This window comes from Topomyia yanbarensis, chromosome 3 (assembly GCF_030247195.1).
Source record: "Topomyia yanbarensis strain Yona2022 chromosome 3, ASM3024719v1, whole genome shotgun sequence".
Taxonomy (NCBI): Eukaryota; Metazoa; Arthropoda; class Insecta; order Diptera; family Culicidae; genus Topomyia; species Topomyia yanbarensis.
In genome coordinates, this window is record NC_080672.1 from 134,819,770 (window position 1) to 134,847,131 (window position 27,362).

The window sequence follows — 27,362 nt, forward strand, 5'->3', positions numbered from 1 at the left end:
TTTTATATGTTGGCATAGAAATCAGTAGTAGTAGATACCTGAAGAAAGGTTTACCATACACCCTTATTCTTGTTTAAGACGAATGCGAGATTCGTTCGAAAGTGGTTTGTATTCCCGTTTACGACAGCAAAATGAAATAGGCTTACGAATTGCCCTCGAACGAATCTTGCATTCGTCGTAAACAAGAATAAGTGATAATGTTCATTTGGCTTGATTAGCCGGCATAATGGGCGTTTGGCATAATGGCCATTTGGTATAATAGTCGTCCGTATACATTGAAATATACATTGAAATCCACTATATTAGGCGTTGATGCCGGCATTATTTTAAAAGGCAAATTTACTTATAAAAACAAATTTTATTATCAACGTACATAACTATCCGATCAAATAAGAAAATGCTCCCCCTATGCTTCATTTTACCATCTAAGGATTTCTTATAAAAATTGTATTACTTCAGTTTGATCATTGCCTTTTGATCGGAGATATAAAATGCAACATATTTTATACGAATCTACAGGTGGACCCGTTTTATAACTAAATACACATGAAATCTCATAAATCAACGTCGATTGTCATGGTAACGGAAAACAAACAAATCGATAATCAGATCATTAGTACTCCTGGCTGGGACCGGCTTGGGAAGAATCCTGCGTCTTCTTGGCCTTTGTGCTCTTGGGCAGAAGAATCGCTTGGATGTTGGGAAGTACTCCTCCCTCTGATATGGTTACTTCCTTCAGCAGTACACTCAATTCGTCATCATTGCGTACGGCCAACTGGATGTGGCGAGGAACGATACTGTCGAAGGGACATGAATGAATAAAATCCAGCATATAAAAACGCCAAACTTACCGGCTTTTTTTGTTATCTTTGGCAGCGTTTCCAGACAGTTCAAGGATTTCTGCTGCAAGATACTCTAGGGCAGCTGCCATGTAGATGCTTGCTCCGACCCCGATGCGATCAGCATAACTGCCTTTTTTAAGCGCTGTCGCAATTCGACCTACCGGAAAAGTCAATCCGGCGCGACTCGACTTAGTACGGTTCTTGGATTCTGTTGGTTTGATGGGCGGCATCTTATTGCAATATTACAACGGATAACAATGAGGAAACTTTCTATTACACTGCACAACCGTCTTCGACGCAAAAAACGACTCGAATGTGGCGCAAAATAGGAAAACGATAAGTTTGAGTTTCTATGGAAACGTAAAACGTTGTTAGCAGGGTTGTGTTTTTTCTTAAAATTACATTCATGCACGATAGAATGGTGGCCACATGCACGAAGAAAAAAAATCAGCAAGAAAAAACAAATTTTGGTTTTAAATAAAAATTTTCCCGTTTGATATAGTGACAAACAAGATTCAGTATTGATTTAATCAACACTGTTGCTTTAAATTATCAACAAATTCATTTGTTCGCTTTTCAATAGTTTCAACAAATATTTCGTTTGAAACAACAAAATCATGTTTAGTTTAACCAAATACAATTATGTATTTGTATTTGCTGATAGTTTGAACCATTTCTTTTCACAGTATTGGTTTGTTTGTATCCATATTTCCTGAACGAGAATTCCTAACGAAACAATATGCAAGCTATAAGGATGACTGGAAAGAGACTGCATTATAATCAACTGAATGCACGCCTTTTACGCTATCGCCATAGCCTAGACACTTTACATTATTCAATTTATGCAAATGAAAACTTTGAAATATCTACCTGTCTCATTCACAAATCGCATCCCAAGTAACAATTGAAGTTTTATAGCACGCTACAAGTGCAATCTAGGTTTTATGAGTTGCTATAAAACTACCATAAAACTTAAATTGTTACTAGGGATTCTCCCTCTGTCGCTCTCTGTTCAACGGGCTGGAAAGCACATGTGACCTTTTCTTACTTTACTATATTAAATTGCACGTTAAAATACTGGACCAGCAAATTCTATTCTGGAAGCCCCAGAAAATCCATTGTATCTTATTTAGCCCTTTTCAGAAGATGGGATTTTCGAAAACATTTCATAACTTTCTGATGCAATGGTTCTCAAATTCGTACAATTCGGTTCATTCATTTTCTTTATTCAAAAATGTTTTTTAACTTTAAATATATGATCATTGCATTTTAGTTTAATATTTCATTCAGCAACTTTTTATTCATTTGGTTCATCTGCGTTCATTGTATCTATTTTATTCGTTTCGTTATTTGGATTCACTCTGATCAGTTTATTCTTGTCGTGCATTTTACTCATATCATTCATTTAACTTATTTTATTCACTGCTTTCATTCTATGTATTCTTTTCATTTTTTCCAGTTAATACATTTTGTTCAGTTTCTTCATTAACCATTTTTTCAGTTTAATTCATTTCATCCAAATAATTTATTTGACTTAATTAATTTTTAATTATTAATTTATAACCTTTTATTAAATTATTAATTTATAACCTTTTTTCATTTAAATCAATGCATTTTATGCTGCTGATTTTCTTCTTTTTATTCATTTTGTCAATTCAGTTCGTTTTGTTTATTTGATTCGTTTGTTTTCTTTATTTATTTCATTTATTTTAATTTTATTCATTTTGTTCATTCTATTCATTTTATTCATTTGATCCCTTTTATTTATTTGTTCACTGGATTCAATAAATTAATTTAATTCATTAAATTTATTTGATTTATTTGATTCAATTGGTTCATTTGATTCATATGATTCATTTTAGTTCATTTGTTTCATTTGATTCAGTTTAATCGTTTGATTCATTTGAATCATCTGTTTCATTTATTTCATTTTGTTCATATATTTAATTTTATTCATTTCATGTTCAGTAATTCCTTTTATTTATTTCATTCAATTTGTTAGTTTGAGTTAATTTATTCTATTAAACTTATAACTATTTTTAAACATAGTCCAAATTTTCATTTAATGAACTAATCTAATTTGATTCGGGAATTTTATAATTTTGATTTTTCGGTTTTTTAAATGTTTTTGTTCGATTATGGATGTCTGTTCTCTGTGCCTTAATGTTCCTGCATCCCAAGGCCATAGGAAACGAACTAAAGCGAACTAACTAATGAAAACTAATGCGTTAATTAAGCAGCTTCCTTTGATTATAGTTTTTGGTTCGTTCTAAGATTAGGGACCATCCATAAATGACGTAGCATTTTTTGAGTGATTTTAACGCCCCCTCTCCTCACCGTAGCATTTCGTCACAAACCTCCAAATACCCCCTCCCCGGTAATTACATAGCTTGACGGAAACTCTCCCCTCTCTTGTCTTCGTAAAAAATAAAAAAAAAGATTTTAGATGAAATGGGTAAGATTGTCGTGACATCAGGTCAACCCCTATTCCCCTTTAAAAAAGCTACGTAGCATGACATGACCCCCTACCCCCCTGTCATCACACATCATCACAAAATACAAAACTCTTCCCTCCCCCATATAATGCTACGTCATTTATGGATGATCCCTTAGTTAAGTTAAGTCTAAAAGTTAAGCACGCGAATTCATTAATCATGATGAAGCATATAAGCGAATGAATTAACTTTATTAATTCAACACCATAATTAATGTTATTGAAAGGTTAATATAAAATATAAGCGCTTAGCATGAAATTTATAATTTTTTGTTATGTTAATCATTTTAAACCAAATTCAAACCTGCAAAAATGATTTTCATTAAATGAACTTATTATGTATTGTACAGTGTTAATTTCACAATCAAAATTTCAATGCCGACCCCCCACTTTTTTCTAGATCCGTCCCTGATCGTTGTACTACCTAAAATGTTCGCTAAACGTTTTTTAGCGGCACGTTTTGTTCGAAAACATAGTTGTAGGTTCTTACACACTTTTCTAATATGAGCCCATCTGTTTTCCACCACTACACTCAAAAAAAATGCAAACCTTATGCCTATTGATTTTACACATAGATTTTTGCAATTAGCGGAGGCAGATAGACAGTATTTACTGGCACATAAACCTAATGTGTGTATTTACAAAACATATTAATCTTACATTCACATTTCATAACTATAAGGCACATAGAACCCGCTTCTATAACAATACGCACATATCCCAGTAAAGTTCAGCCGGAAATGAACTGGAATTCTGGCTGGTTCCAGTTCGTATTCCGGCTCCAGTGCAACAACCGATTCTAACTAGAATCGGTTGTGTCACTGGAGCCGGAATACGAACTGGAACCAGCCAGAATTCCGGTTCATTTCCGGCTGAGCTTAACTGGGTAATTTATGTGTGCGCATACATAGTTTATACAGTTGACACATAGAAGGTATGTGTGTACGTGATAACATTAGTATTTCTTCTTCATATGGATTTCAAGTGGTTAGCAAATAGAATTAACGTTTGGTTTTTTTTCAGTGTAGTTTAGATGTCTCGCGTGTTTTTTGTAAACGGCCAATAAGCATGCTGTCATAATTCACTTTGAGCGCAAATTCCGGACAAACCGTAACTCGCCGAGAATGGATGTTAACATTTTATGAAAGAGAAAAGTTTTCTCTGTCGTCTACTGCTATGACTTATAATCTGCGATTAATGGTTTGTCCGGAATTTCCCTTCAAAGTGAATTTTGACAGTATGCTTATTGGCCCTTTTCAAAAAACACGCGTGATGTATATCTGTTCAAATATACTAGCGACATCAGCCGATTGTACACAAGCATTTTGTAAATGTAAATTGTAGAGTTTCAAGTTTTATCGATGATCACGCATTTCTTACCTCAACATAATTTATTTAACACACATATTTACTTCAACATAATCTTTTTTATTGGCACACGGCTATCTCACGGTCATTCCGGCTACAAAGAGATAACAGAAAACACGCGGTTTCTTATCTATAGTCAAGTCTGTTGCGTGAGCGAGAACGCGGTAGCATGAATGTTGTCTCTAAAGTTCACTTTGAAAGATGTATTTTGATTCATACAAAGCAAGTAGAGATGATTAGTACTTTCACTTGGATGGAAAATCATACCCATCAGTTGTCGCTCGCTTGACTTGACTCCCACATGTTTGCCGGCCCAGTTCTTTTTCGATTTGGGAACCGGCGATATTTATATCGCTAGTGTAAAATAAATATAACCAAAATGGAACGAAACGATGACGAATCAACGATCGTTCCATATAAACAAATTGAAAATTATGGAGCCATTGGTATGTAAGTTATCCATATGTACTATTAGTAGATAAAAAAGATTCCGGAACCGGTTCGGATTTCTGAATGGAGTCAGTATGGTTTCCAAATCAAATGCAATCGATTGTTGTGTTTGATCTGGAATCCATACTGATTCCATTCAGGATTCCGAATCAAATTCCGAATGGTTCCCGGTGAAACCATTCGGAATTTGATTCGGAATCCTGAATGGAGTCAGTATGGATTCCAACTCAAATGCAACAACCGATTCTGAAGTCGATTGAGTCGGAATCGGTTGTTGCATTTGAGTTTGAATCCATACTGACTTCATTCAGAAATCCGAACCGGCTCCGGAATGGGTTTGACCGGCTGCAAGCTGCTACCCAGTCACCGTGGCAAGCAGAAATTATGCCAAGTAGGAATTGCCAGGATCTTTGCACGATTTATTTTCGAGTTATGCCAGGGTTTTGCTCGGTTCCTGTCAAAATTTGCCAGAAAACGCGAGCGAAACCGAGTTAGCCCTAGTTCAAATATATTTATAACCCGACAGCATGCGCGCAGAAATCTGACATGGCTGCCAAACCAAGACTTATAGAAATCTAGCAGAACAGTCTCTGCCAGAAAATTTGGTGACTGTGATACTAACTCCATTCAGAAATCCGAACCGGTTCCGGAATGAGTTTAGCTGGGCTCCCGCTATTGTCATGTTTTGTCTTAGCTCAAAATCGGGTAAACATTTGCAATAGGGACCTTTAATTTGGAAAAATTGTGCCAGTTTTTCATGTGTATTGGTAGCGGGTGTCCTTACGAGTACACTCATATCATTCTTAAACCTTAATTATTCTTTTATGATTTTTAAATTTAAAAAAACCAAATTAAACTCAACCAGCAAACTGACAGTTGTCCTACTAAATGACGTATCTGCAAATATCTCGTTCGCCTCATTGTTAACTGGGACAGCACCCCACACAGCATGATCTGGTACTTTGTCAATCCGCTAGCAACCTAAGAGAAGAGACGACAACAGGCTTCTTGCTCTTCTTGATTTTATCTACCAGGCCCTGTCGTAATTCCAACGACAATAAGCATCCATCGTTGCCAGATTCCATTTGCATGATTTTCACAATTGCTGAAAATAATTGTACCTCAAATATCGACCCTCAGTCAAGAATTCACAATACTAGCTGCATTTAAAAATTGAATTTTAAGTTTATTTGTGTCTTTCTTAACAATACACGTAGTTATATTGTCATTCAGGGTATTTATTCAATTTACATGAAATGTTCATGTATATGAAATGTAGCCAAAATAAATTCAGCAGCACTGTTTTTCATCCCGTTTGAAAATATTATGAACGCTCTTGACTGGCAAAACGACCAATCAGAAGCTGGTTCAATATTGAGGTTAGGACTGGATCATATTGGCTACGCGATTGTCTTCTCTTCTCTTAGCTAGCAACCTGCCATCTCAAGTTTCATCTGCAAACTATGGTAGATCTGATAAGGCAACCTATAGGGTCGTGCAAGTCGCATGGGTTTGGATGTGTTATTGTCCTAAAAGGAAACAAACTAAAAAATGTTTTTTTCAATAGTTTCGGGCCAAAAAATTGAAAAAGGACTGAGATATTAACTCACGGTACTAATCTGCATCAGAATATGCCTTAACCCGCACACCCCTAAAGATCCCTATTATCCAACCCTGAACGAATGTCAAAAATATTTAATTATTTTTGCATTTACTGCCAGCTGGATTCCTGGATTGGAAAGTAACGAACGTCAAACTGATCAGGATTTGCATGTATAGTTGCAGGCCAATATTCCGATAACAGAGCACAATCTTATCAAAACAACGTTATCAGCACGGTGATGGATGAAGTAGAAGCTGATGAGATTGTTTCAGCATCGCAAGGATTTGGAGGAAGTGCGGCAAATGTGAATGAACAGAAACAACAACCACCAATCGTGAGACAACAACAACCAGTGAGAATGCTGGGTAACAAGCTTATCTTGTTGAACGTGCTAGCGAATTTTCTGATGTTCGCGATATCTGGATTTATCACCTATCACTGTTTCAACAAGGCGACCGTATTGTTCTCGTGGCATCCTACTTTTATGAGTATGGGGGTAAGTTGATTATAGCGTATAGATAATACGAACTGATCCAAACATGTTTGGAAACCTGTTACTGAAAATGCTACAAACTGTGGTCCTGAGATATCTTCTTTCGTTTTTTCAGTACTTTATCTTTATGTCCCAGGCAGTTCTCACCCTTTCCGGTGGCAATCTGTTGACCTACAAACGCCACCACAAAACGCGAATCTTCATTCACTGGTTACTGCAGGCGGTTGCCGGTATTTTAATCAGCGTTGCATTCGTATGCATTTTTCTTAATAAAGTTCGCATGGGTAAAGCACATTTTCAAACCACGCATGGATTGTTTGGTTTAGTAACGGTCATTGCGACCTTCATCTCCATTGGTGGCGGTGTGTTTACCAAGTACGGATTCCAGATGCGACAACTGGTAAGACCAATTTATTCTAAAATTGGACACGCGATCGCTGGCACTATTACGTATGTGCTGAGCATGATCACAATTAGTCTCGGAGTCTATTCCGCGTGGTTCCAGGAAGATAACAATGGGCAGGTTAGGCTCGCATTGCTGGTAGGAATCATTGCGGTGGCACTGTACGTGATCATCAACCCGATCACGGCGACAATCAGTCGAGTTAAATCTGCTATCAGAACTACACTTTGAGATGGTTGCTTATTTATAAATCGTTTTTCACTGTGGAAACTTGTAGACGCTTCCGTGGAGATATTTCCACGACATGATAAGTTCGGCTTTCAATAACTGGTACTATTTAGATGTTTTTACATTGATAAATAAACTTTATTTTTTCTATGCCTATTTATTCTTCACCTTTTTCTCTTCGTCGTCATGAACTATTAAAAGTAGGCCTCCGAGAACGAATGCGGTTCCAATCCACCACCAATACGAAGTTTGCTCATGAAATATCAACCATCCGAGGATGGCCTTTTGTACCATTATAAAAACACATCATAATAATTGGATATAATTCTAAGAGTTTACTTACCGATGCCGCGTAATTGGTGGCAGCACTAACGAGTGAGGCCACCAGTGTTCCACCATTTGTGTGAAGAGCTTTGACGAAGAATCGCCATACGCAAGCATTCAATAGGACCATAATGCTGAGGCATAGAACTTGAAGGAATAGTTGGGGCTGAAAAGGCAAATAAACGTGTATAGTAAGCTACGGTTGTAAAGTGGCGCAAAATATGAGGAATGTTTGGCGGGGTCGAATCAGTAGAACACCGCAGTTTCGGATTTTGGACATTCACCAAGTTCAAGTACCAGCAAATGCAAGATTTTTTTACAAAGTTTTGCATTTTGTTTGTATATTCTTGGTTAGGTTGACGTGCCCTTTCCATATAAATCATCAGGCAGTATCTTACAATAACCATGGTACCATGGATTACTCACAAATGGCTCAGTTTATGGGTTCGCTCCTCTTCGACCCTTCATACAGCGAGAGGTGAACGTCATTTGTGAACAGCATTTTATCTATGCTTTTAACTGCCGTTCTACGCATAATTGTCCAATGTGTATACACTCAGGTTTTTTTTACGCGGGGGATACGAGCCGCGTAAATGAAAACCGCGTAAATTTCAAAATCCGCGTAAATGAAAACCGCGTAAATTTCAAAATCCGCGTAAATGAAAACCGCATAAATTTCAAAATCCGCGTAAATGAAAACCGCGTAAATTTCAAAATCCGCCTAAATGAAGACCACCTAAATTTAAGAATCTGCGATAAATGGAACCTCATTGATGGATACCGCGTAAATTTCAAAAAACCGCGTAAATGAAAACCGCTTAAATTTCAAAATCCGCGTAAAAAAATACCGCGTAAAACAAAACTTGAGTGTATAGTTTTTTTAAATGCGAAATTTCTGTATTTTCACATATTTTTGTGAATATTTTGTGAGAACATTAAATTCTGGTTTTTCAAAAACTGTGGCTATTATCAATTGTAATTGATTGGTGTGCGAAAATATGTGACTCCTCGCATCGAATTCAAAATTATATGCTAAGTAAAATTTCTGCACTTCTCTGAAGTTTTCATATTTTTTTAGAAAATATTTATTCTTTCAGAAACTGTAGTTGGTATCAATTACAATCATAGATGTGTAATGTAGCTTTAGGGAAGATAATATGCGGATAATTGAAACAATTTCTTAGGACTACGGATAATCGAGTTATTTTCTACGGATAATCGAGTCTACGGATAATCGAGACTACGGATAATCTAATATGGCCTGTACATCAAACCGGCCCATTATTGAATTTTCCTAAGCGCGCGACTTTTTATAAGAGCGGGTTTTACGTGGTTAACGAAAAAACTGCTAGATTTAAATAATGGGCCCTATTCTCACAGTCACGTCACCTAGTGACTAGAACAAAATTTACTCTAGTCACTAGGTGACGTGACTGTGAGAATAGGGCCCAATAATTCAAAAACTTCGATGCTCGTTAGTATCGCTCGTATACGCAATTACGCTTAGTGTGCCAACAATCCGCTATGAAGAATAGGAAATGGGTGGGATGAATAGACGAGCTAAGATGAATTAGGGCGCAGTAACCCTATGGTTTTCTAAATAATAAACAGTATCCATAAAATATTTCTAAGAGGGTGACATGACGTCATATTGTCGTAATCAACATAACTTTATCAGTAATAAAATGAACGAGGTTTGTTCTAAATACTGACAAGAAGCATTTTAGTTTGCATGAAACCAGAGAAAGTGTGCATTGTTTTCTTTTGTTTATGGTTGTTTATTGTTGGCTGATGGCATTTCAAGCGATTTTAACGTTGTCAAACTGACCCCCATCGAACGGTGGAAAGACGATGTTGCCTATTGTCAAACTCTGTATGTAGAGATAGAGATGTCAATTGCCTGAATATTTCGTAATTCTATACCGTTTATTCGAAACGTAATATCTCAAATTTAAACAAACTGAGTTTATTATGCCAAATAAAAGCTAAGCATTGACTCTTTATCGTCCACAAATAATAGAGAAAAATAATAACTCTTTATATGTTAATTTAATCTGAAGTCAAAATGTCACATACAGTACAGTCGTGATGCGCTGGTTGGGCCACACCTCTGTCCAACTAACGAATTTGATTCGTTAGTTGGACCGACTGGCAGATGTCAAAAACTCTCCAAAGGAGACGTTAGTAGTGTAATTGCACCTATTCACATCTCTAATAATTGTCAGATTGATTGTCAAAGGGTAATTCGCTGCCGCTCAGTCGGCTTTAAACTAGCTATAGCCCCTATGTTTGAGTAAATCGGGCAAACGAAAGGATCACAGGTTTGTTTGCTATTCCGCCGGAAAGATTACCGCATTAAAAATGGACCTCTAAACATAAAGTCTCTAAACTAGACAATTACCAAAAAGCGGTCCAGTTAAAAAATGTCCAACCAGCGAATCTCGACTGTATACTAAAGCTTTGCTAATATTTTATAGATGTGATGTTTTGCGTTGCGATGTTTCTCTAAGTCGACTGTAGTTAGCATGTTTTCCAATGTCTAACCTCATATCTACACTCTCGACTGCAATACAGCACATGAAATATAATATATTCGAATATTTCGATATTTTCATGAAATTTGAAGAAAAGATTCACGCGCCCTTTCTTTTTCATTGGGTTTCTAAGCGCCCATTTGCTGAGCCCTATTAAAAAGTATACTGTCAAGCTCGCCCATTTACCCAGCCCTACCCAGCAAGACAGAGTCAGTTTAGCCCATTTACCGCGCCCTTCTGAAAATTATGTACACGGTTTAGCCCTTCCGCAAATGGTGGTTGCTGAAGGGCGTCTCTCAAAACTTCACAGTGAAATGTGCCATCTACAAACGTTGTTTCCAAGACCACATATGTAAAAGAGCATAATAGCAAAAGTGATCGGCAAAATGTAATAAAATAATAGTTATCAATTATCTCCCTATTATCTTCGCGAAAAACATGTAACATGCTTATACGATCCTGCAATGAGTAAATGCAGAGGTGATAGTAGAATTAATAGCCTTCTGTGTGCCTTGATTGTTAAATAAACTTAAAAGTTGCAAGGAAAATTTTGCACGCAATTTTCTCCGTTTGACGTTTCTGTTAGATATGATGTAATGAAAAAAAGCTCTAGAATTTTTGATTTTCAGCGGTGCCAGTTTTAACACTTTTTATCAAAGTACACTGACACTGGCAAATGTACCTTTCGGTGAAGATTTCCTTACTGATATCTTTGGTTATAGCAAATACAAATATGTTAATACTAAAAAAACTAGAAAAAGAACTGCGGAGGCACATTTTGGATTGATTGGATTTGGGTTTAGCTGTCAAAAAATGAATCCAATCGAACATTGCCTATCCTTATCCTATGCTTATAACACGTGTTGCCATACAATACCGGGGCATACGTTGCCAAAATGCTGTTTTTCTCTCCGCAGTTCTCTAGTTTTTGTAGTTACTACCGAATGCTCTGACCTCGGCTCTGCTGAAGATGGACGTCTGTTCTCTGTGAAAACACGTTGAAAATCATCATCGCACACAGGTTCGCATGCGTGAATCACCATTGTATCCAAGTTTACATACATGGGCCTTTTAGCACTGAGAACTGACATACAAGTAAAGTTTTCAACGTGTGTAAGAATTAAAACTGTCGCTTTGAAATGACAACAGCAAGTAGCAACTTGCCACTGGCCGGCGCTTCGATCGGCCAGCAATTGCTTTACAGGGCTGGTGTGCAAACTTGGATACAATGGTGACTCACGCATGCAAACCTGTATGCGCTGGTGATTTTCAACGTATTTTCTTTTAAATGTTTACACAGGTTTTTCGAGAAAGTTTGTTCTAGCTTATATGTCTGTTCTCTGTGCTTTTAGCGATTGCTGGCCGATCGTAGCGTCGGCTACTGACAAGTTGCTACTTGCCGATATCATTTCAAAATCACAGTTGTATTTCTTACACACAGAGAAAAGTTGACTTGTACGTCAGTTATCGGTGTTAAAAGATACATATCGCAAGTCAACAAACTAACGTAGGTTACGTACCACTGATTTAGTGGAGGAATGTCGGATGGAGATGCCTTAAATAAACTTTTAATAAATCCTTAGCTAAGTAACTGGTAGATTACGACTGATTGATTTTCATAAAGCGTTTCCAAGCGGTATGGGCAAAAATTCATTTTTTTCTTTTCCAAAGATGGCCGCTATTCGATGCTTTCTCAATTGAACCTTAACATTAATTGCCCGGGAACATACGTGTAATGGACAACGAATTGTTGAACCAAGGCATACGTTTCGATAAGAAAATGCTTGGAAAAAGTAATAGTCCTCGGTCGACTATTTTATAATTTCCTTGCATTGAACAATTTTCGGATAGGGGAACGTGGGGATACTTGAACAAAAGCGAGATTCTATTTTTGGCTATGACGTCTTCTATTCGGTTCTTAAAATTTTTTCAGGACTATTTTTATACTTGTTTCGACCCCTTAAGGTAATTTTAAAAGTTTGGAATGAAAATTCCTTTCCTTATAGAAAATATTCCGTAATTAATAAATTTGCATTAAATGATGTAATTTTTTATCGAACTTTGTATGGACATATCTACTAGACTACTAATAACTATTAAAGTATTCATATATCATCTTATTCCTTATGGAGCAGTGAAATGATTTTACATAAATGGGAATACCGGAATAGTTATTACTAAAACTTGCACGACATTGAACCCAATAACTAATGTTGGGGAGACTTGGCAAGTGACAATAAGTGAAGGAAGATACAAAATTATTGATATTTACTGTGCTTTGGTATCTAGTATATCTCCCCGCAGTGGGGAGACTTGACAAAAAACCTGGTCAAGTCTCCCCATGTTCCCCTACCTTATACACATCACAATGTATATATCACCCTACCATTTTAGCCAATGAGTTGAACAAAGATGGCAAACACTGCTCTAACGGCTGGGAAACACGGCGAAAATGGGCTCATTATCCTAGTTACACATGACTGCACAAAATGAGTAATCACTCAACATCAAAATTGCCAGATGACTATTTTCAAAATCTTTATTCACCATTCATTAAAATGTCATTGTCATTTCCAAGGATGCAAAATGGCTACCTTTTCTGCGGCTGTAATTTTTCTGCCTACATTCTCATTTCTCTCTTTATGCTACTGTTCTGGCAAGAGCTGTAGTGATCCGTAGCTGTAGCGGGCTGTACGGCTTGTGCAAATGTAAATATACCGAAAAAAATGTATGGTCATTTCTCAGCCCACACCCTGGCAGACGTTCATCCGCCCATCTAGACTCTGTCAAGATGAGGACCTACAAAGCCTAACTGTTCGTATGTGCTAGTCCGTATAGCACACCAGTTTCTTCCACAAGCAGGCGCCGGCTGTTAACCAGTCCCACAAGTTTCAGATACATTACATAGAGGATAGTTGGAGACAGAAAATGAAGAGATAGTAAAGAGATTTTGGTTTGCTGAAACGAGACAAGAAAAGCAAAATAATTGTGAAGTTTTTTTTATCGGGCAGATGGGACTGCAGCTTAACGTAACGTCAAGTTCTCTATTTTGTCTGATCCAATGTATCCTGCTCCTAACAACGCGTGCTAAGTCGTCAGTGATGCAATTGAAACTTCGCATTGATTCCGCTTCTATTTTCTTCCTGATCTCCGCATGGGTCCCCTAGGTCAGAAGCGGATCAATCGACTGTTAAGTAAATTAGAGATCGCAGTCAGCCGTGATGTCCGCGAATTTCATACATACATACAAACTATTTGGTGCAAGTTCAGAGCGTGTAACGTCGTGTCATCTAGTCTGTCATCCTATGGAAAATAATCCTACCATCGCCTTGGGGTAAACGTCATATTGGCAAATTTTGCATTGAATCCGCTTCTGTCTCTTCCTAATCTCCTTTTGTCTCCTAGGTCCGAAGCAGATCAATCGACTATTAATTGAAACGGTAAACATACTAGCAGTATTAGTCCTTACTCGCGAATACTTTTCCTTCAACTGTGCTGTTTCTTCTCTATCTTATAACATAACTCGATTATCCCTGTTCTAGTCAATATACATATTCATTACATTATGGACCAGGCAAACCCTTAATTTTCTATTATTATTATCCTGAGTAGCTATACCAGTGAAGGTATTTTAGGATTTCGCAAAAAGAATCTCTGCCAATAAAGGCATAAAGTTTGCTCGACCTGAATGTACGCCTGGTTCGACTCGAATAGACCACACCGACCCGAAAGGGTTGCTTATCATTTCTGAGAGCCGGTGTGCTTGGTCGAGTTTAGTAATCATAAGAACAAGTCCTGAATAATTAACTATCTCTTAGGTGCCAGTCCTGCACTCCTTTCCTGAACTAGCCTCATACTCACGATCAAAAGAGTCGACAACTAGTAGGATCCACATGTCCCCCACCCAAGTGAATTGATCAACTTGCAAGTAGGAGCACATATCTACCAACCAGCCAAGAAGACTTCCGAATCAATGAGAATGGACCATGCCAGTCGAAGGCCACAGGCCCAGCGCCATCTCGTACAGTGCCATTGTCATTTCTCAAGATGAGAACCTACAAAGCCTAACTGTTCGTATGTGCTAGTCCGTATAGATTTTGGTTTGCTGAAACGAAACAAGAAAAGCAAAACAATAGGGACCTTTAATTTGGAAAAATTGTGCCAGTTTTTCATATGTATTGGTAGCGGGTGTCCTTACGAGTACACTCATATCATTCTTAAACCTTAATTATTCTTGTATGATTTTTAAATTTAAAAAAACCAAATTAAACTCAACCAGCAAACTGACAGTTGTCCTACTAAATGACGTATCTGCAAATATCTCGTTCGCCTCATTGTTAACTGGGACAGCACCCCACACAGCATGATCTGGTACTTTGTCAATCCGCTAGCAACCTGCCAGCTCAAGTTTCATCTGCAAACTATGGTAGATCTGATAAGGCAACCTATAGAGTCGTGCAAGTCGCATGGGTTTGGATGTGTTATTGTCCTAAAAGGAAACAAACTAAAAAATGTTTTTTTCAATAGTTTCGGGCCAAAAAATTGAAAAAGGACTGAGATATTAACTCACGGTACTAATCTGCATCAGAATATGCCTTAACCCGCACACCCCTAAAGATCCCTATTGTGATTAGTATCGTAGCTATAATAAATAAATAAACGATTTCTCCTTTTTTATTTATTAACAGATTAAGGCCGATGTGGCCTGTGCCGTATACAAAAGATTCTTCCTGCGTCTGCGAAGGGTCCGCAAATCGTCTTCCACCTGGTCGATCCATCGTGCTCGCTGCGCGCCACGTCTTCTTGTACCGGTCGGATTGCAATTGAGAACCGTTTTCACCGGGCTATTGTCCGACATTCTGGCTACGTGCCCGGCCCACCGTAGTCGTCCGATTTTCGCGGTATGACAGATGGGCGGCTCCCCCAACAGCTGATGCAACTCATGGTTCATTCGCCGTCTCCATGTGCCGTCTTCCATCTGCACTCCACCGTAGATGGTACGCAGCACTTTCCGTTCGAATACACCAAGTGCGCGTTGGTCCTCCACGAGCATGGTCCAGGTCTCGTGCCCGTAGAGAACTACCGGTCTAATCAGCGTCTTGTAGATGGTCAACTTCGTACGACGGCGAACTCTGTTCGACCGAAGTGTCTTGCGGAGGCCAAAGTAAGCACGATTTCCTGCCACGATGCGTCTACGAATCTCTCTGCTGGTATCATTGTCGGCGGTCACCAGTGAGCCCAAGTACACGAACTCTTCAACCACCTCGATTTCGTCGCCACCGATGCAAACTCGAAGCGGGCGGTTCTTATTTTCTTCTCGTGAACCTCTTCCTATCATGTACTTTGTCTTCGACGTGTTGATGGCAAGTCCGACGCGCTTGGCTTCTCTTTTCAGTCTGATGTAGGCTTCCTCCATCTTCTCAAAGTTTCGTCCAATAATATCAATGTCATCGGCGAAGCCAAGTAGCTGAACGGACTTTGTGAAAATCGTACCACTCATGTCGATCCCTGCTCCTCTTATTACACCTTCCAGCGCGATGTTGAATAACAGACACGAGAGACCATCACCTTGCCGTAACCCTCTGCGTGATTCGAAGGGACTCGAGAGCAAGGGTGCAAAATGCCTACCTTTTCTGCGGCTGTAATTTTTCTGCCCACATTCTCATTTTCTTTCTACGCTGCTGTCTTTCGCTATTGCAGGACGCCCAGCGCTGTGCGGCAGTCTGTAAGCAAATCAGTAACATGACAAAAAACACTGCTCCCAGTACAGCCACCATACGCGAGCGGTACAGCTTCTCTTTCCTTATTTTACACTTTTTAATATTCTTAATCTAATCAATATTTTCAATCAAAAACTACGTCAATGAATGCTGTTCGTTTACGCCACGACCGGCATCAACGCTTTCGTGTGCGGGCCTCTCCCTTTGACTACGCAGAGAAAAATGTACAAAGCGAGAGAACAAACATTACTACGCCACACTCTCACCGAGCAGTCGGAGTACAGCAGCAAAACAAAAATGTATTCTACTGCTCTACGGGAAAATGTACTTGGTTTGGCTGCCGTTCTGGCAAGAACTGTAGTGATGTGTCGCTGTAGCGAGCTGTACGGCTTGTGCAAATGTAAATATACCGAAAAAATGTAGTTTACTGGTACCTTTGGCATCCCTGCTCGAGAGCGTCCCTGAGACACGTACTACGCACATCACCCGATCCATCGTCGCCTTCACTAATCGCGTCAGTTTGTCCGGGAATCCGTACTCGTGCATAATCTGCCATAGCTGATCTCGATCGATAGTGTCGTATGCGACTTTGAAGTCGATGAACAAATGATGTGTGGGCACATTGTACTCGCGGCACTTCTGCAGTACTTGACGAAGAGCGAACACCTGGTCCGTGGTAGATCGTTAGCTCATGAAACCCGCCTGGTACTGCCCCACGAACTCTCTTGCAATTGGTGATAGTCGACGGCATAGTATTTGGGAGAGTACCTTGTAGGCGGCGTTCAGCAGGGTGATTGCTCGGTAATTACAGCAATCCAGCTTGTCGCCCTTTTTGTAGATAGGACACACGACACCTTCCATCCACTCCTCCGGTAAAATCTCCTCCTCCCAAATCTTGGTAATCACCCAGTGCAGCGCTTTAGCCAGTGGCTCGCCACCGTGTTTTAGTAGCTCGCTTGGTATTTGGTCAACCCCAGCGGCTTTATTATTTTTGAGCCGGCTGATCTCCTCCTGGATTTCTTGGAGATCCGGAGCCGGTAGTGTAATGTCTTCCGCGCGTGCTCCCAGGTGCGTTACCGTGCCATCCCCGTCGTCTGCTGCATCGCCGTTCAGGTGTTCTTCGTAGTGCTGCCGCCACCTCTGGATCACCTCACACTGGTCCGTGAGAAGATTCCCGTTTGTATCTCTGCACATGTCGGCCTGTGGTACGTGGCCCCTGCGCGAGCGGTTCAACTTCTCGTAGAATTTCCGTGTGTCTTTAGCGCGGTACAGCTGCTCCATCGCTTCGCGTTCTCGGTCTTCCTGCTGGCGCTTTTTGGTCCGGAAACCCGAGTTCTGCCTGTTCCGTGCCTGTTTATATCGCGCCTCGTTCGCCCTCGTGCGGTGTTGCAGCATTCTCGCCCATGCTGCATTCTTCTCTTCGACTAACTGCTCGCATTCGCCATCGTACCAGTCGCTTCTTCGGTCCGGGCCCACCATACCTAGTGCAGTGGCTGCGGTGCTACCTATGGCGGATCGGATATCCCTCCAGCCATCTTCAAGGGCAACTGCGCCTAGCTGCTCTTCCGTAGGTAGTGCCACTTCCAACTGCTGCGCGTATTCTTGAGCCACTCTACCATCTTGTAGCCGCTCGATGTTTAGCCGCGGCGTTCGGCTTCGACGAGAGCTATGCACTGTCGAAAGTTTTGAGCGCAAGCATACTGCAACCAGGTGGTGGTCCGAATCTATATTCGCACTGCGATAAGTGCGGACGTTTGTGATGTCCGAGAAGAATCTACCGTCGATTAGAACGTGGTCGATTTAATTTTTTGTTACTTGGTCCGGCGATCTCCAGGTGACTTTGTGAATATCTTTGCGAGGGAAGAAGGTGCTTCGGACTACCATTCCACGGGAGGCTGCGAAGTTCACACATCGTTGGCCGTTGTCATTTGATACGGAATGCAGGCTGTTAGGCCCGATCACCGGTCTGTACATTGCCTCCCTTCCTACCTGTGCGTTCATGTCGCCGATGACAATTTTCACGTCTCGCAGAGGGCAACCGTCGTATGTCTGCTCCAGCTGCATGTAGAACGCATCTTTCTCGTCGTCGGGTCTCCCTTCGTGTGGGTAGTGCACGTTGATGATGCTGTAGTTGAAGAAACGGCCTTTGATCCTCAACTTGCACATCCTTGCGCTGATCGGCTGCCACCCGATCACACGTTGGCGCATCTTGCCCAGCACTATGAAGCCGGTTCCCAGCTCGTTGGTTGTACCACAGCTCTGGTAGAAGGTAGCCGCTCGATGCCCGCTTTTCCACACCTTCTGTCCCGTCCAGTAAAGTTCCTGCAGCGCCACGATATCGAAGTTGCGGGGGTGTAGCTCGTCGTAAATTATCGTGTCACATCCTGCGAAGCCGAGCGATCTGCAGTTCCATGTTCCGAGTTTCCAATCGTGATCCTTTATTCGTCGCCTGGGTCGTTGCCGATTGTTCTGGGTCGTATTCTCTTCTGTATTGTTCGTTATGTGGGTTTTTTAAGGGGCGGCTTATAGGGCCTACGCCAACCACCTGTCTCGCCGGTGGGCCATCGTGCCAGGACTGCTTAAGATCCCACCTGGGCACCAGGACAGGTTTACACCTTCCGAAGAAGGGTAACCCCCCCTTCCCTGCCAGCATACGACCAAAGTTCCCACCGGGGTTGGTTACCCGAGCTTCACTAAGGTTACTCGTATCCCAGTCGACGCCACGAGGAGGCCAGGGCTAGGAGTTACTGGGCAGGAAGCTAAGGACCGCAAGTGGGGTCTATTTTATGCCTTCAGGTACAAGAGGCTTACGCACTGCCCAGTCATTGTCGACCGATTTCTCCTCTGTTGTCGGTTTCCCTGTTCACAGTCCTCCCTCCTGTTCCTGATCTGTTTGGGCCACTGGCTTTCCGTTTCCTTGGCCGTCCGGTTCTCCCGCACACATCGTAGCAGGAGAAACAAATGAAAAGACAAAACAAAATGAAAATAAATGGACGTCTGCTATCTGTGCCTAAATTGATGTTGCTTCTCAGTTTTGCACGACCCAGGGGGGACTTGGCCTTGATCCCAATGCTCAGTCACCGATGTTACGTGATATTCGTTATGGAATATTCTTTGTTTGGGGGCCATTCATAAACAATGTTGTACGTTTTTTATCCCTGATCCGCTGATACGTCTAAAATTCATTTTTAGGTTTTTTTATCTTGTTACGTGACGCTCTTCCCCTATTGTCAATATCCAACATCATTTATGAATGGTCCCCTGGTGATATATTTAGAGCAGACAATCCAATGAAAAATAGGATTGACAGGATTTTAGTGCGCTCTTGGCACCTTGTGTCACATCTTCATGTTTGTTATACATATTAAGAATACCAAAGCATGCGATGTGAGGACCGGAAGATTAGAGATGCAACTCCTCCCCTTCCCCCCCAACATCAAAATTGCCAGATGACTATTTTCAAAATCTTTATTCACCATTCATTAAAATGTCAGATACATAATATTGTACGTTACTTTTCTAGCTCTTGATATTTTCGGAAATTAAAATTGCGCAACCAACTAGATAATTACATCTACAATACATTAATCCTACAGAACTATTTTTAACTGAATAATGTTAGGTTACTTGAAAAATCAAGAGTTGTATATATATATAGATCTAGCAATGAAATCAAAAGGAGCATATCAAAAACTATAAAGACGCTAAATCGAGCTTGTATTACGTTCATTGACGCTTTCAAAAGATGCATCGTTTTACAAATGGTTTTTTTAGGTCCGGCATCCGGCAGTAGAAATTGATGGTAAATAAATCTCGTTTCCCGCCTAAACTTTATACTTTGTTCACACTACAAGTTAAAACGTGATTAAAAGGTTATCCTGACGTTTTTGTTCATGCTAATTATTATAGCATGTCATTACACTGTAGTATGTACAAGGTATTGTACCTCCTTTTTCATTCATGGCTATAAATAAACTTAGTTGCAAACTAAATGTGTAAAAGAATAAAAAATATAAAGGATTACAGTAATTTTACGTCGTACTGAGAATCTCGTCGATCAGACGCAGGATACCAATCTTTAGTTTGCGCTTCTGGTCCATGTTCATCGACTGTATGTCGGGAATGAGACTTTTGAAGAAGTTGTTATCCGCGTCGGCCGCGGCATTAGCTAAATTTTGCGCCTGTTGCTGCTGCGCCGTCTGTTTCCGCTGTGCATTCGAGCTGGAGGTAGCAGCCTGCAGTTGATGCTGTCCGGTTACGATCGGGGTGGAAGTGTAGAGAGTGGCGGTGTTCGCCTGCGGTGTGGCGACAGTGTAGGTGAAGTGTTTAAGATTAAGCGGGTCTTTGTGCTTGGCCGCTTGCTGAGTGGTCGACACAGGTGTCACGGCTGATAAGCTGTGAACCGATTCGATGCGTGGCTGCTTAGAAGGAGTTGCCTCGATTATTTCATAGGTGGTGGTCGTTTCCTGGTTTTGCTCTTCCTGGCTCATAGGTAAGATCTTAATAGACTGAATGATACTTTGCTTTATTTGCTGGTGGTCTTCCTCCTGCACATCGATCGTCTCTATATCCTGTTCTGGCTCTTCGTCTTCATCTTCGTCCTCCTTTAAAACTTCTGCACTATTATTACCTTTTACCCAAACGGAATCTTCTGATTCATATGTCGAACCTTCGCCATCCTTCATCTTCAAATAGGGTATTACGAACTGCATGTGATTATACAAATAGTACGGCTTTCTCCGAATACTGGATCCGCCGTCGGCGTTATCGCGAACAGACTTTAAGTACCGGGTCATGCAGCATCGCAGGTTTCTCCAGCGCTTTTTGCACATATCGACACTTTCGTTCACATTTGCTGACACAGCTTGCCAGGATTTGTCCTGAATCTGAGCTTGCTTATACTCCGTACTGTTACTGTCGAAGAGACATGGATGTTTCTTTACTTCCGCAACGAACGAAATGTTGAACTGCTGGTCCTCCGGAGTCATTTTCGTTGGACCCATTTTGGGAATAGTTGGAGGCACCCGTAGCCGCAAGAAAAAAGTAATTCAAACTTTAGGAATTTGAATGCAAAATACAAAATATTTCCCAGGTAATTTTCAAACAATCACAAACAACCAAACGTCACTATATTTTTTGACAGCAGACTTGCGCCCCTATGAAATAACGATGGCAACGCTTATATCTACACACGCTATCAAAAAGAACTCAATAATTGTGTTAAAAGTACCTAAGAGTATCTTATCGATTACATCACATTTTCCGCGATTTTCAATTGACTTTCTAAGAATATGTGAACATGTCCTAGTTTTATATTATCGGTTTTACTTGACAATTATTTAGCCAAATGAGTTAGCATCTTTGAGAGTTAATCCAGAAAACGGATAGGGATCAAGGTTACATAAAAGGTGTAGACATATTTATTGTTTTTTAAAAAAGTTTATTCAGTAGTTTGTTTATTTGGGGCTTTCAACTTTAAGGTCATTCGCCGGAATTTGTTTACCATCTTACGTACAACTAGTGAAAAAAAGTACGACTAAATACTTTTAACGCCAGCTGCATCGATGCAGACGAAATCAGTATACGTATTTGACTTAAAGATCCAATTGGGTAATTAAAACATATGCTTTCTTGACGTTGACGTTAAAGATATGCAATTAAACTTTTTTCACTCTTTTGTACGCAAAATAATAAATAAAACAAATTTTATAAAATTTGATTTTCACGACCGAACCTTTCATTGAACTACCTTGACTTAGGTATTTCGTGAGGCAAACAAACCGAAATCCTTTGGCGAAACATTGCATCTGTGATTGTAAATCAGCTGTCAAAAATCTTAATATAATGACAATACAAAGGAAAAAAATCATTATCAAGAAAGGTCGATAGTGTCAAACGAGGACATGTCTACATTTTTTATGGAAAATCAATTGAAATTTATTCTGAAGACTGGAAGATTGAGCATATATATGTTATATTTAGAAAAATGAGCTCTATTGATTTATGAATTTTACTCTTCATTCCCAATTATACAAATTTTCCTGTTTGCAAATGAGAGCCTCGTTGTTTACTTTATCTTTCGATTCTAATCTTTTATATTCCGAATAAAAAAGAAATCGTGCCAAATCACTGTGATGAAAACAAAACATTTTGCTTCATTCAACATTGCAAAAATCGTTTGATTAGAATTTCATGACGAAAACTCATTTTCTGTGACTTTGTATCCGTGATTGTAAATGAGCTATCAGAAAGCGTAAGACATGCCCAATTTAGCTACATAATGGTTAGAACAGTTATTGCTCAGCTTATTCCCTCGTAATTAAAGTCTTGTTCAGCTTTCGTTGCTTGTTGATTGTTAAAGCGAATTTGACATGAGATTTAGACATTTAGAAGCTTTTTAGTTAGAGTATGGTTCAACTAGTGGAGGTCCTACTAAAAAGAGGTCCAGTTTAAGTGTCCAACCAGCGAATCACGACTGTAAATTACTCCAGCTGCGTTTGTATTGAGCGTTCACACGGCATATGTAGAGGCAAACAACGTCATCCTCCTAAGAAATTGATGTTTCAAAATCGTTCAATGCAGATTCGCTGGACCAACGTTGGGCGACGCCCGGCAGATCGTTCAACAGGAGTCCATTACACAGGTCTACAGATATCGAGGTTATGTCATGCCATAACCTCGCGAAAAAAATCGTAGTTGATCTCTTGAACTCTTCAATTAAGAGTATAAGACTGGTACCAACGACGAGGGTGGTACTAAACGATGCAACTGAAGAAAAATCACAAATATTTTTTGCACAGTGTACATAACGTCAAAAGTAGTAAAAATGCTGTTTTCTGTATCTCAAATGCTCACGCAGCTTATTACTTCGGAAATGATCCCTAACTTTCCAACAACTAAATCAGGTTGACCTGTTATTGGACCTTCCGATTTTCGGGTTTCTCAGTGGGATGACAGGAAGTAAAACACGCTGTGTTACAGAACGTTACTTTCCAAGCCCGAACTTGAAGGTCAACTGCTCCAGTTTTTGACATCTGTCTGTGACTTTTGCACCAGTTTTTGACATCTGTCGGCCATTCCAACCAGCGAATCGATTTCCTTAGTTGGACAGAGCGCCGACCAGCGAATCACAACTGTATCGAACGATTAATGTGACTTAGTTTTTAATAAAAATAAGATCGGTTGTTTGCAGACATAACTGCTTCCAAAATCCTTGGGTTAAAATCAGGAGCTGTTTTAGATAGGAACGGCATTACAGTCGTGATTCGCTGGTTGAACATTTTTTAACTGGACCGCTTTTTAGTTGGACCTCCGCTAATTGGACCATTGTCCAACTAAAAAGCATCTGAATGTCAAAATCTTATGTCAAATTTACTTTGACAATCAATCTGACAATTTTTTCCTTGACCTGAAAAACATTTTTCACTACCAGGTTCTCGTTAACACTAATAAAATTACAAATTACAATTATTAGAGATACATTTAGACTACTAACGTCTCCTTTGGAGCGTTTTTAACATCTGTCAGTCAGTCCAACTAACGAATCAAATTCGTTAGTTGGACAGAGGTGTGGCCCAACCAGCGAATCACGACTGTACTGTCCTCATAAGCCTTTCTATTCCCATTATTAAAGAAATAGTATCGAATTATTTCGTGATGAAAACAAAACTTTTTGCGCAGTAAAACCCGTTTGAAATTAGGTATTGCGTGATGAAAATAAGCGACCTTGGCGATACTTTGCATCCGTGGTTATTGTTAAATGAAGTCATAACCTGACGAATGGAAATTATGGACAAACCATTACGAATCACAGATGTTGGTAGCATACAAATGATAAAAAAGTTTTTAACTGCTATAAGCTGTGTTCGCCCAATAACGGTTTGTCCGCAATTTCCCTACAAAAAGAATTTTGATAATTGACTTTTACGCCCTAATCATATGCTGGTTGAGAATAAAATTCAACGTCCTTGATTGAATAATAACGCAAAAATCGAAAAAGAAAGACAGCAGTTTTTTTACACCGTATATTAGAACTACATCTACATCTATTTTACATAAGCTGATTGATTTTCAAGAAGATCTAACATAAAGTTTAGAAAAAGCTGCCTTTTTCGTTTTTAATTTTCGTATATTCTTTTCTTAAGATTTTTATAACCATAAATGATTAATTTTGAATTAACGTGTACGTGTACTCACCTGTTTGTTTCCCATATTATCTGCCAGCTGCTCACCGAACGAACTCAACTTCCCGAAAAAACTAGCCGATGAAGCACATAAACCTGATACAATAGCGTAATATGGTTTTGTTTGGCCATTGCTCATTATTGAAAGATGAAATGAAAATAAATCGACTTCTCAGCAGTTATAGCAAAACAAAAAAGTGACAGATTCGAGAATTTTAAATACACAAACTGCCAAATGATAAGAATGATATTTGCAGTGGGTTTTGTGAGCAAAAAATTTGATGCAAAGAAAATATATCAAATCACACAAAAGTTGACCTTTTTGTGTGCTTTGCCCAACGAACCAACACCACATTTGATCGATTTTCTGTCAAGAAAGAAGCTTCCCTTCCAAAGAGTGACGAGAGAGAACGTTCCGATTTGATTGCGAGCTGCGCTTTTGCGTTGGTGTTTGAAAAAAATATCGCGAAAAAAGACGTCGTCGTCAACTGGTTTTCAAGTGCTGTGTCGTTTTGATTTCTCGTCTATCCGCGAAAATTTGGTGTAAGTGAATTTTCTGTCGTGAAAAAAACGCAATATTTCTTCGCCAGCTGGCAAACGAACTGAAACGGTGATAGTTTTTGGAATTGCTGTGTTTCGGATAGGAAGGCACCCTTAACTTGCGGATTTGGTTGCTGTAAGTACCTGTGCCCCTTTCGGAAGTTTCTTGCCCATTGTTTGGTCCATAGGCGAAATTCTGGTAAAAGTGTTTTGTCGATTAGTAGTCACTAGTAGATATCAAAATGAACACTCAATGCAAAAAATAATGGTCTTGAAGAGCTGCCATCAAAGATGGCTGGTAGGGAACTTGTACCGTGGCGAGAGAAAAAAATCGATTTTATGTCGGAATTTCCCTGTAAGCTGTGACCTTTGAAAATGGCTCGTTGTGTGTTTTGGGTGCCAGAGCCAACAAGCTCAATGAAAATACGGTACCATCGAATTTGACGAACGCAAATTGCGTAATAAAAATGAGTGTTCATAGCCACTGCACCAAGTCGCCAGCTGATGGCTGGAATAATTGCAGTATCTGACATTGGAACGGATTGCCAAGAGTGGAAGTGGCTAGTAGAGGAGGCGACAGCGAGCGGAGCGAGACACACTTTACCGATGACACATAGCATCGAAATTCGTTACCGTGAGCTAAGTTGCGATGAGAGATTCAATAGTTTGAACCTGTGTTTGTTGTGTTTTTGTTATACTCACCGAAAATTGAATGGTTGAGGAAAGAGACGCTATTTACTTTTTCTCAATGCTTAGTTAAAAGTTGATTGGTTATTGAAAGTTTAGTGTTGATTAGTTATTTAAGGTTCAAGTTACCTTTTTTAAGCATGTGTTAGAATTGAACGCTTGGTAGTGTGCGTAGGAAAATTGGTGTTCAGCTTTGCCACCGGATTATCCATTTAAACCTTTTCAAAACTCTAAAAGAAGAATATCAGTCGATTTATTAGATCATCACGATTCAATTCATGCAAACTACCTGCTGGAAAAATCATCGGCTTAGCTAAATGGTGCTTTTGAAAAAGTGGCTGTGGTTTTTTCATTGCGCAGTTGTGTTGCGTACCCCAGCTCGGTGTGGTAGTGTGAAAAAAAATCACAGCCACTTTTTCAAAAGCACCATCCAGCTAAGCCGATGGTTTTTCCAGCAGGTATTTTACATGAATTGAATCGTGATGATCTAATAAATCGACTGATATTCTTCTTTTAGAGTTTTGAAAAGGTTTAAATGGATAATCTGGTGGCAAAGCTGAACACAATTTTTCTTACGCATACTACCAAGCCTTGAGGTAACTTGAGCCTTAAAAGGTTATTTCAGGTTAAATTAGATTTAAATCTATGACGGATCCGCGGTTCGTAAAAATTAATGTAGCCAAAGGGCTTTGTTACACACAATAATGAAGGTTTCAAAACGAAACAAACTGACATGGAAACAATCATCAGGGCGATCCTTTTTGTTGTTATCAGTTCACGGACGAAACTGTTTTTTTCGCATTTTTTTACCATTATTAAGTTGAAACTCTAAATAGTAACGCTATTGTTAGAGGGTGATGGTCAGACGTCCTGGTTTTCCAAGACTTGTCCTGGTTTTTAACTGACTGTCATGGTGTCCTTGGACACAACAAAATGCTCGATTTCTCCTGGTTTTTCTCCTCTAAGCCAAAAACATCTTTTTCGCTGAGACTTTACTTGATTTATTCTAGTCGCAACGTAAACAATTCGAACCATTTCTGGTCGTGGAACAAACTCTGTGTGTTATCGATGTTGCTGAAACGATAATAATCTTATGGCGTTTTCGTTTTTGACTTTACACTACACTTGGGTGTAATCAGTCTATCTCTTTTTTTTTGCACTACGCCGGTGTAGCACCGGCTAAAAATGAAAGTGCCATTAGCATCTTCTTGGTTTAAATTGTCTTTCGATCCTGGATCCGATGGTCTATTGGAAAGTCACATCGACGTTTTGGTGACTCCGTTTATTCCCATCTTTCGAGTATCTCCTGCTAGTAACGTATTTCCATCTTGATGGAAATCCGCGAACATAAGGGAAATAAGCGAGACATCCCCTTGCCAGCAATACCTTGGTGACGATCAATATGGCTTCACGTCCGGATATTTGATAGAAAATAACCTTCTGTGTCTAACATCCTACAGTATCCTACATAATACAGAGTACGCCAACCAATT

General features: G+C 39.7%; 5 protein-coding genes across 8 annotated transcripts in view; 2 read left to right on the forward strand and 3 right to left on the reverse strand.

Annotated features, from left to right (window-relative positions):
- Positions 1-338: 338 nt before the first annotated feature.
- Positions 339-1,172, reverse strand: LOC131689785 (histone H2A, sperm-like). The gene is made up of 2 exons (XM_058975077.1): positions 852-1,172; positions 339-797 (listed from the first exon to the last, which is right to left on the reverse strand). Exons 1-2 carry the CDS (start codon positions 1,070-1,072, stop codon positions 614-616), a joined length of 405 nt encoding a protein of 134 aa, XP_058831060.1. The 5' UTR covers positions 1,073-1,172; the 3' UTR covers positions 339-613.
- A 3,762-nt stretch (positions 1,173-4,934) lies between these two features.
- LOC131693799 (transmembrane reductase CYB561D2-like) lies at positions 4,935-8,037 on the forward strand. 2 transcript variants are annotated; one of them, XM_058981941.1, is made up of 3 exons: positions 4,935-5,154; positions 6,934-7,253; positions 7,366-8,037. In XM_058981941.1, the coding sequence occupies exons 1-3, from the start codon at positions 5,097-5,099 to the stop codon at positions 7,882-7,884; spliced, it is 897 nt and encodes a 298-aa protein (XP_058837924.1). In that variant the 5' UTR covers positions 4,935-5,096; the 3' UTR covers positions 7,885-8,037. The 2 variants fall into 2 exon arrangements, with proteins under 2 accessions (XP_058837924.1, XP_058837923.1); XM_058981940.1 differs by having other exon boundaries at positions 4,935-5,150.
- On the reverse strand, positions 7,971-25,501 carry LOC131693800 (transmembrane protein 42). The gene is made up of 4 exons (XM_058981942.1): positions 25,327-25,501; positions 24,656-24,870; positions 8,225-8,371; positions 7,971-8,163 (listed from the first exon to the last, which is right to left on the reverse strand). Exons 2-4 carry the CDS (start codon positions 24,779-24,781, stop codon positions 8,035-8,037), a joined length of 402 nt encoding a protein of 133 aa, XP_058837925.1. The 5' UTR covers positions 24,782-24,870; positions 25,327-25,501; the 3' UTR covers positions 7,971-8,034.
- Positions 19,910-21,590, reverse strand: LOC131693797 (uncharacterized). The gene has a single exon (XM_058981939.1). The coding sequence runs from the start codon at positions 21,460-21,462 to the stop codon at positions 20,491-20,493; it is 972 nt and encodes a 323-aa protein (XP_058837922.1). The 5' UTR covers positions 21,463-21,590; the 3' UTR covers positions 19,910-20,490.
- Positions 25,021-27,362, forward strand: part of LOC131693795 (lissencephaly-1 homolog) — a 163,314-nt gene continuing 160,972 nt past the window's right edge. For 2 of the 3 annotated variants that reach the window (XM_058981936.1, XM_058981935.1), the window contains exon 1: positions 25,021-25,318. The gene's annotated coding sequence lies outside the window, so the exon portion shown is untranslated. Of the gene's footprint in view, positions 25,319-25,359; positions 25,382-27,362 lie in introns of those variants that run through there. The other variant, XM_058981937.1, reaches the window with a different exon arrangement.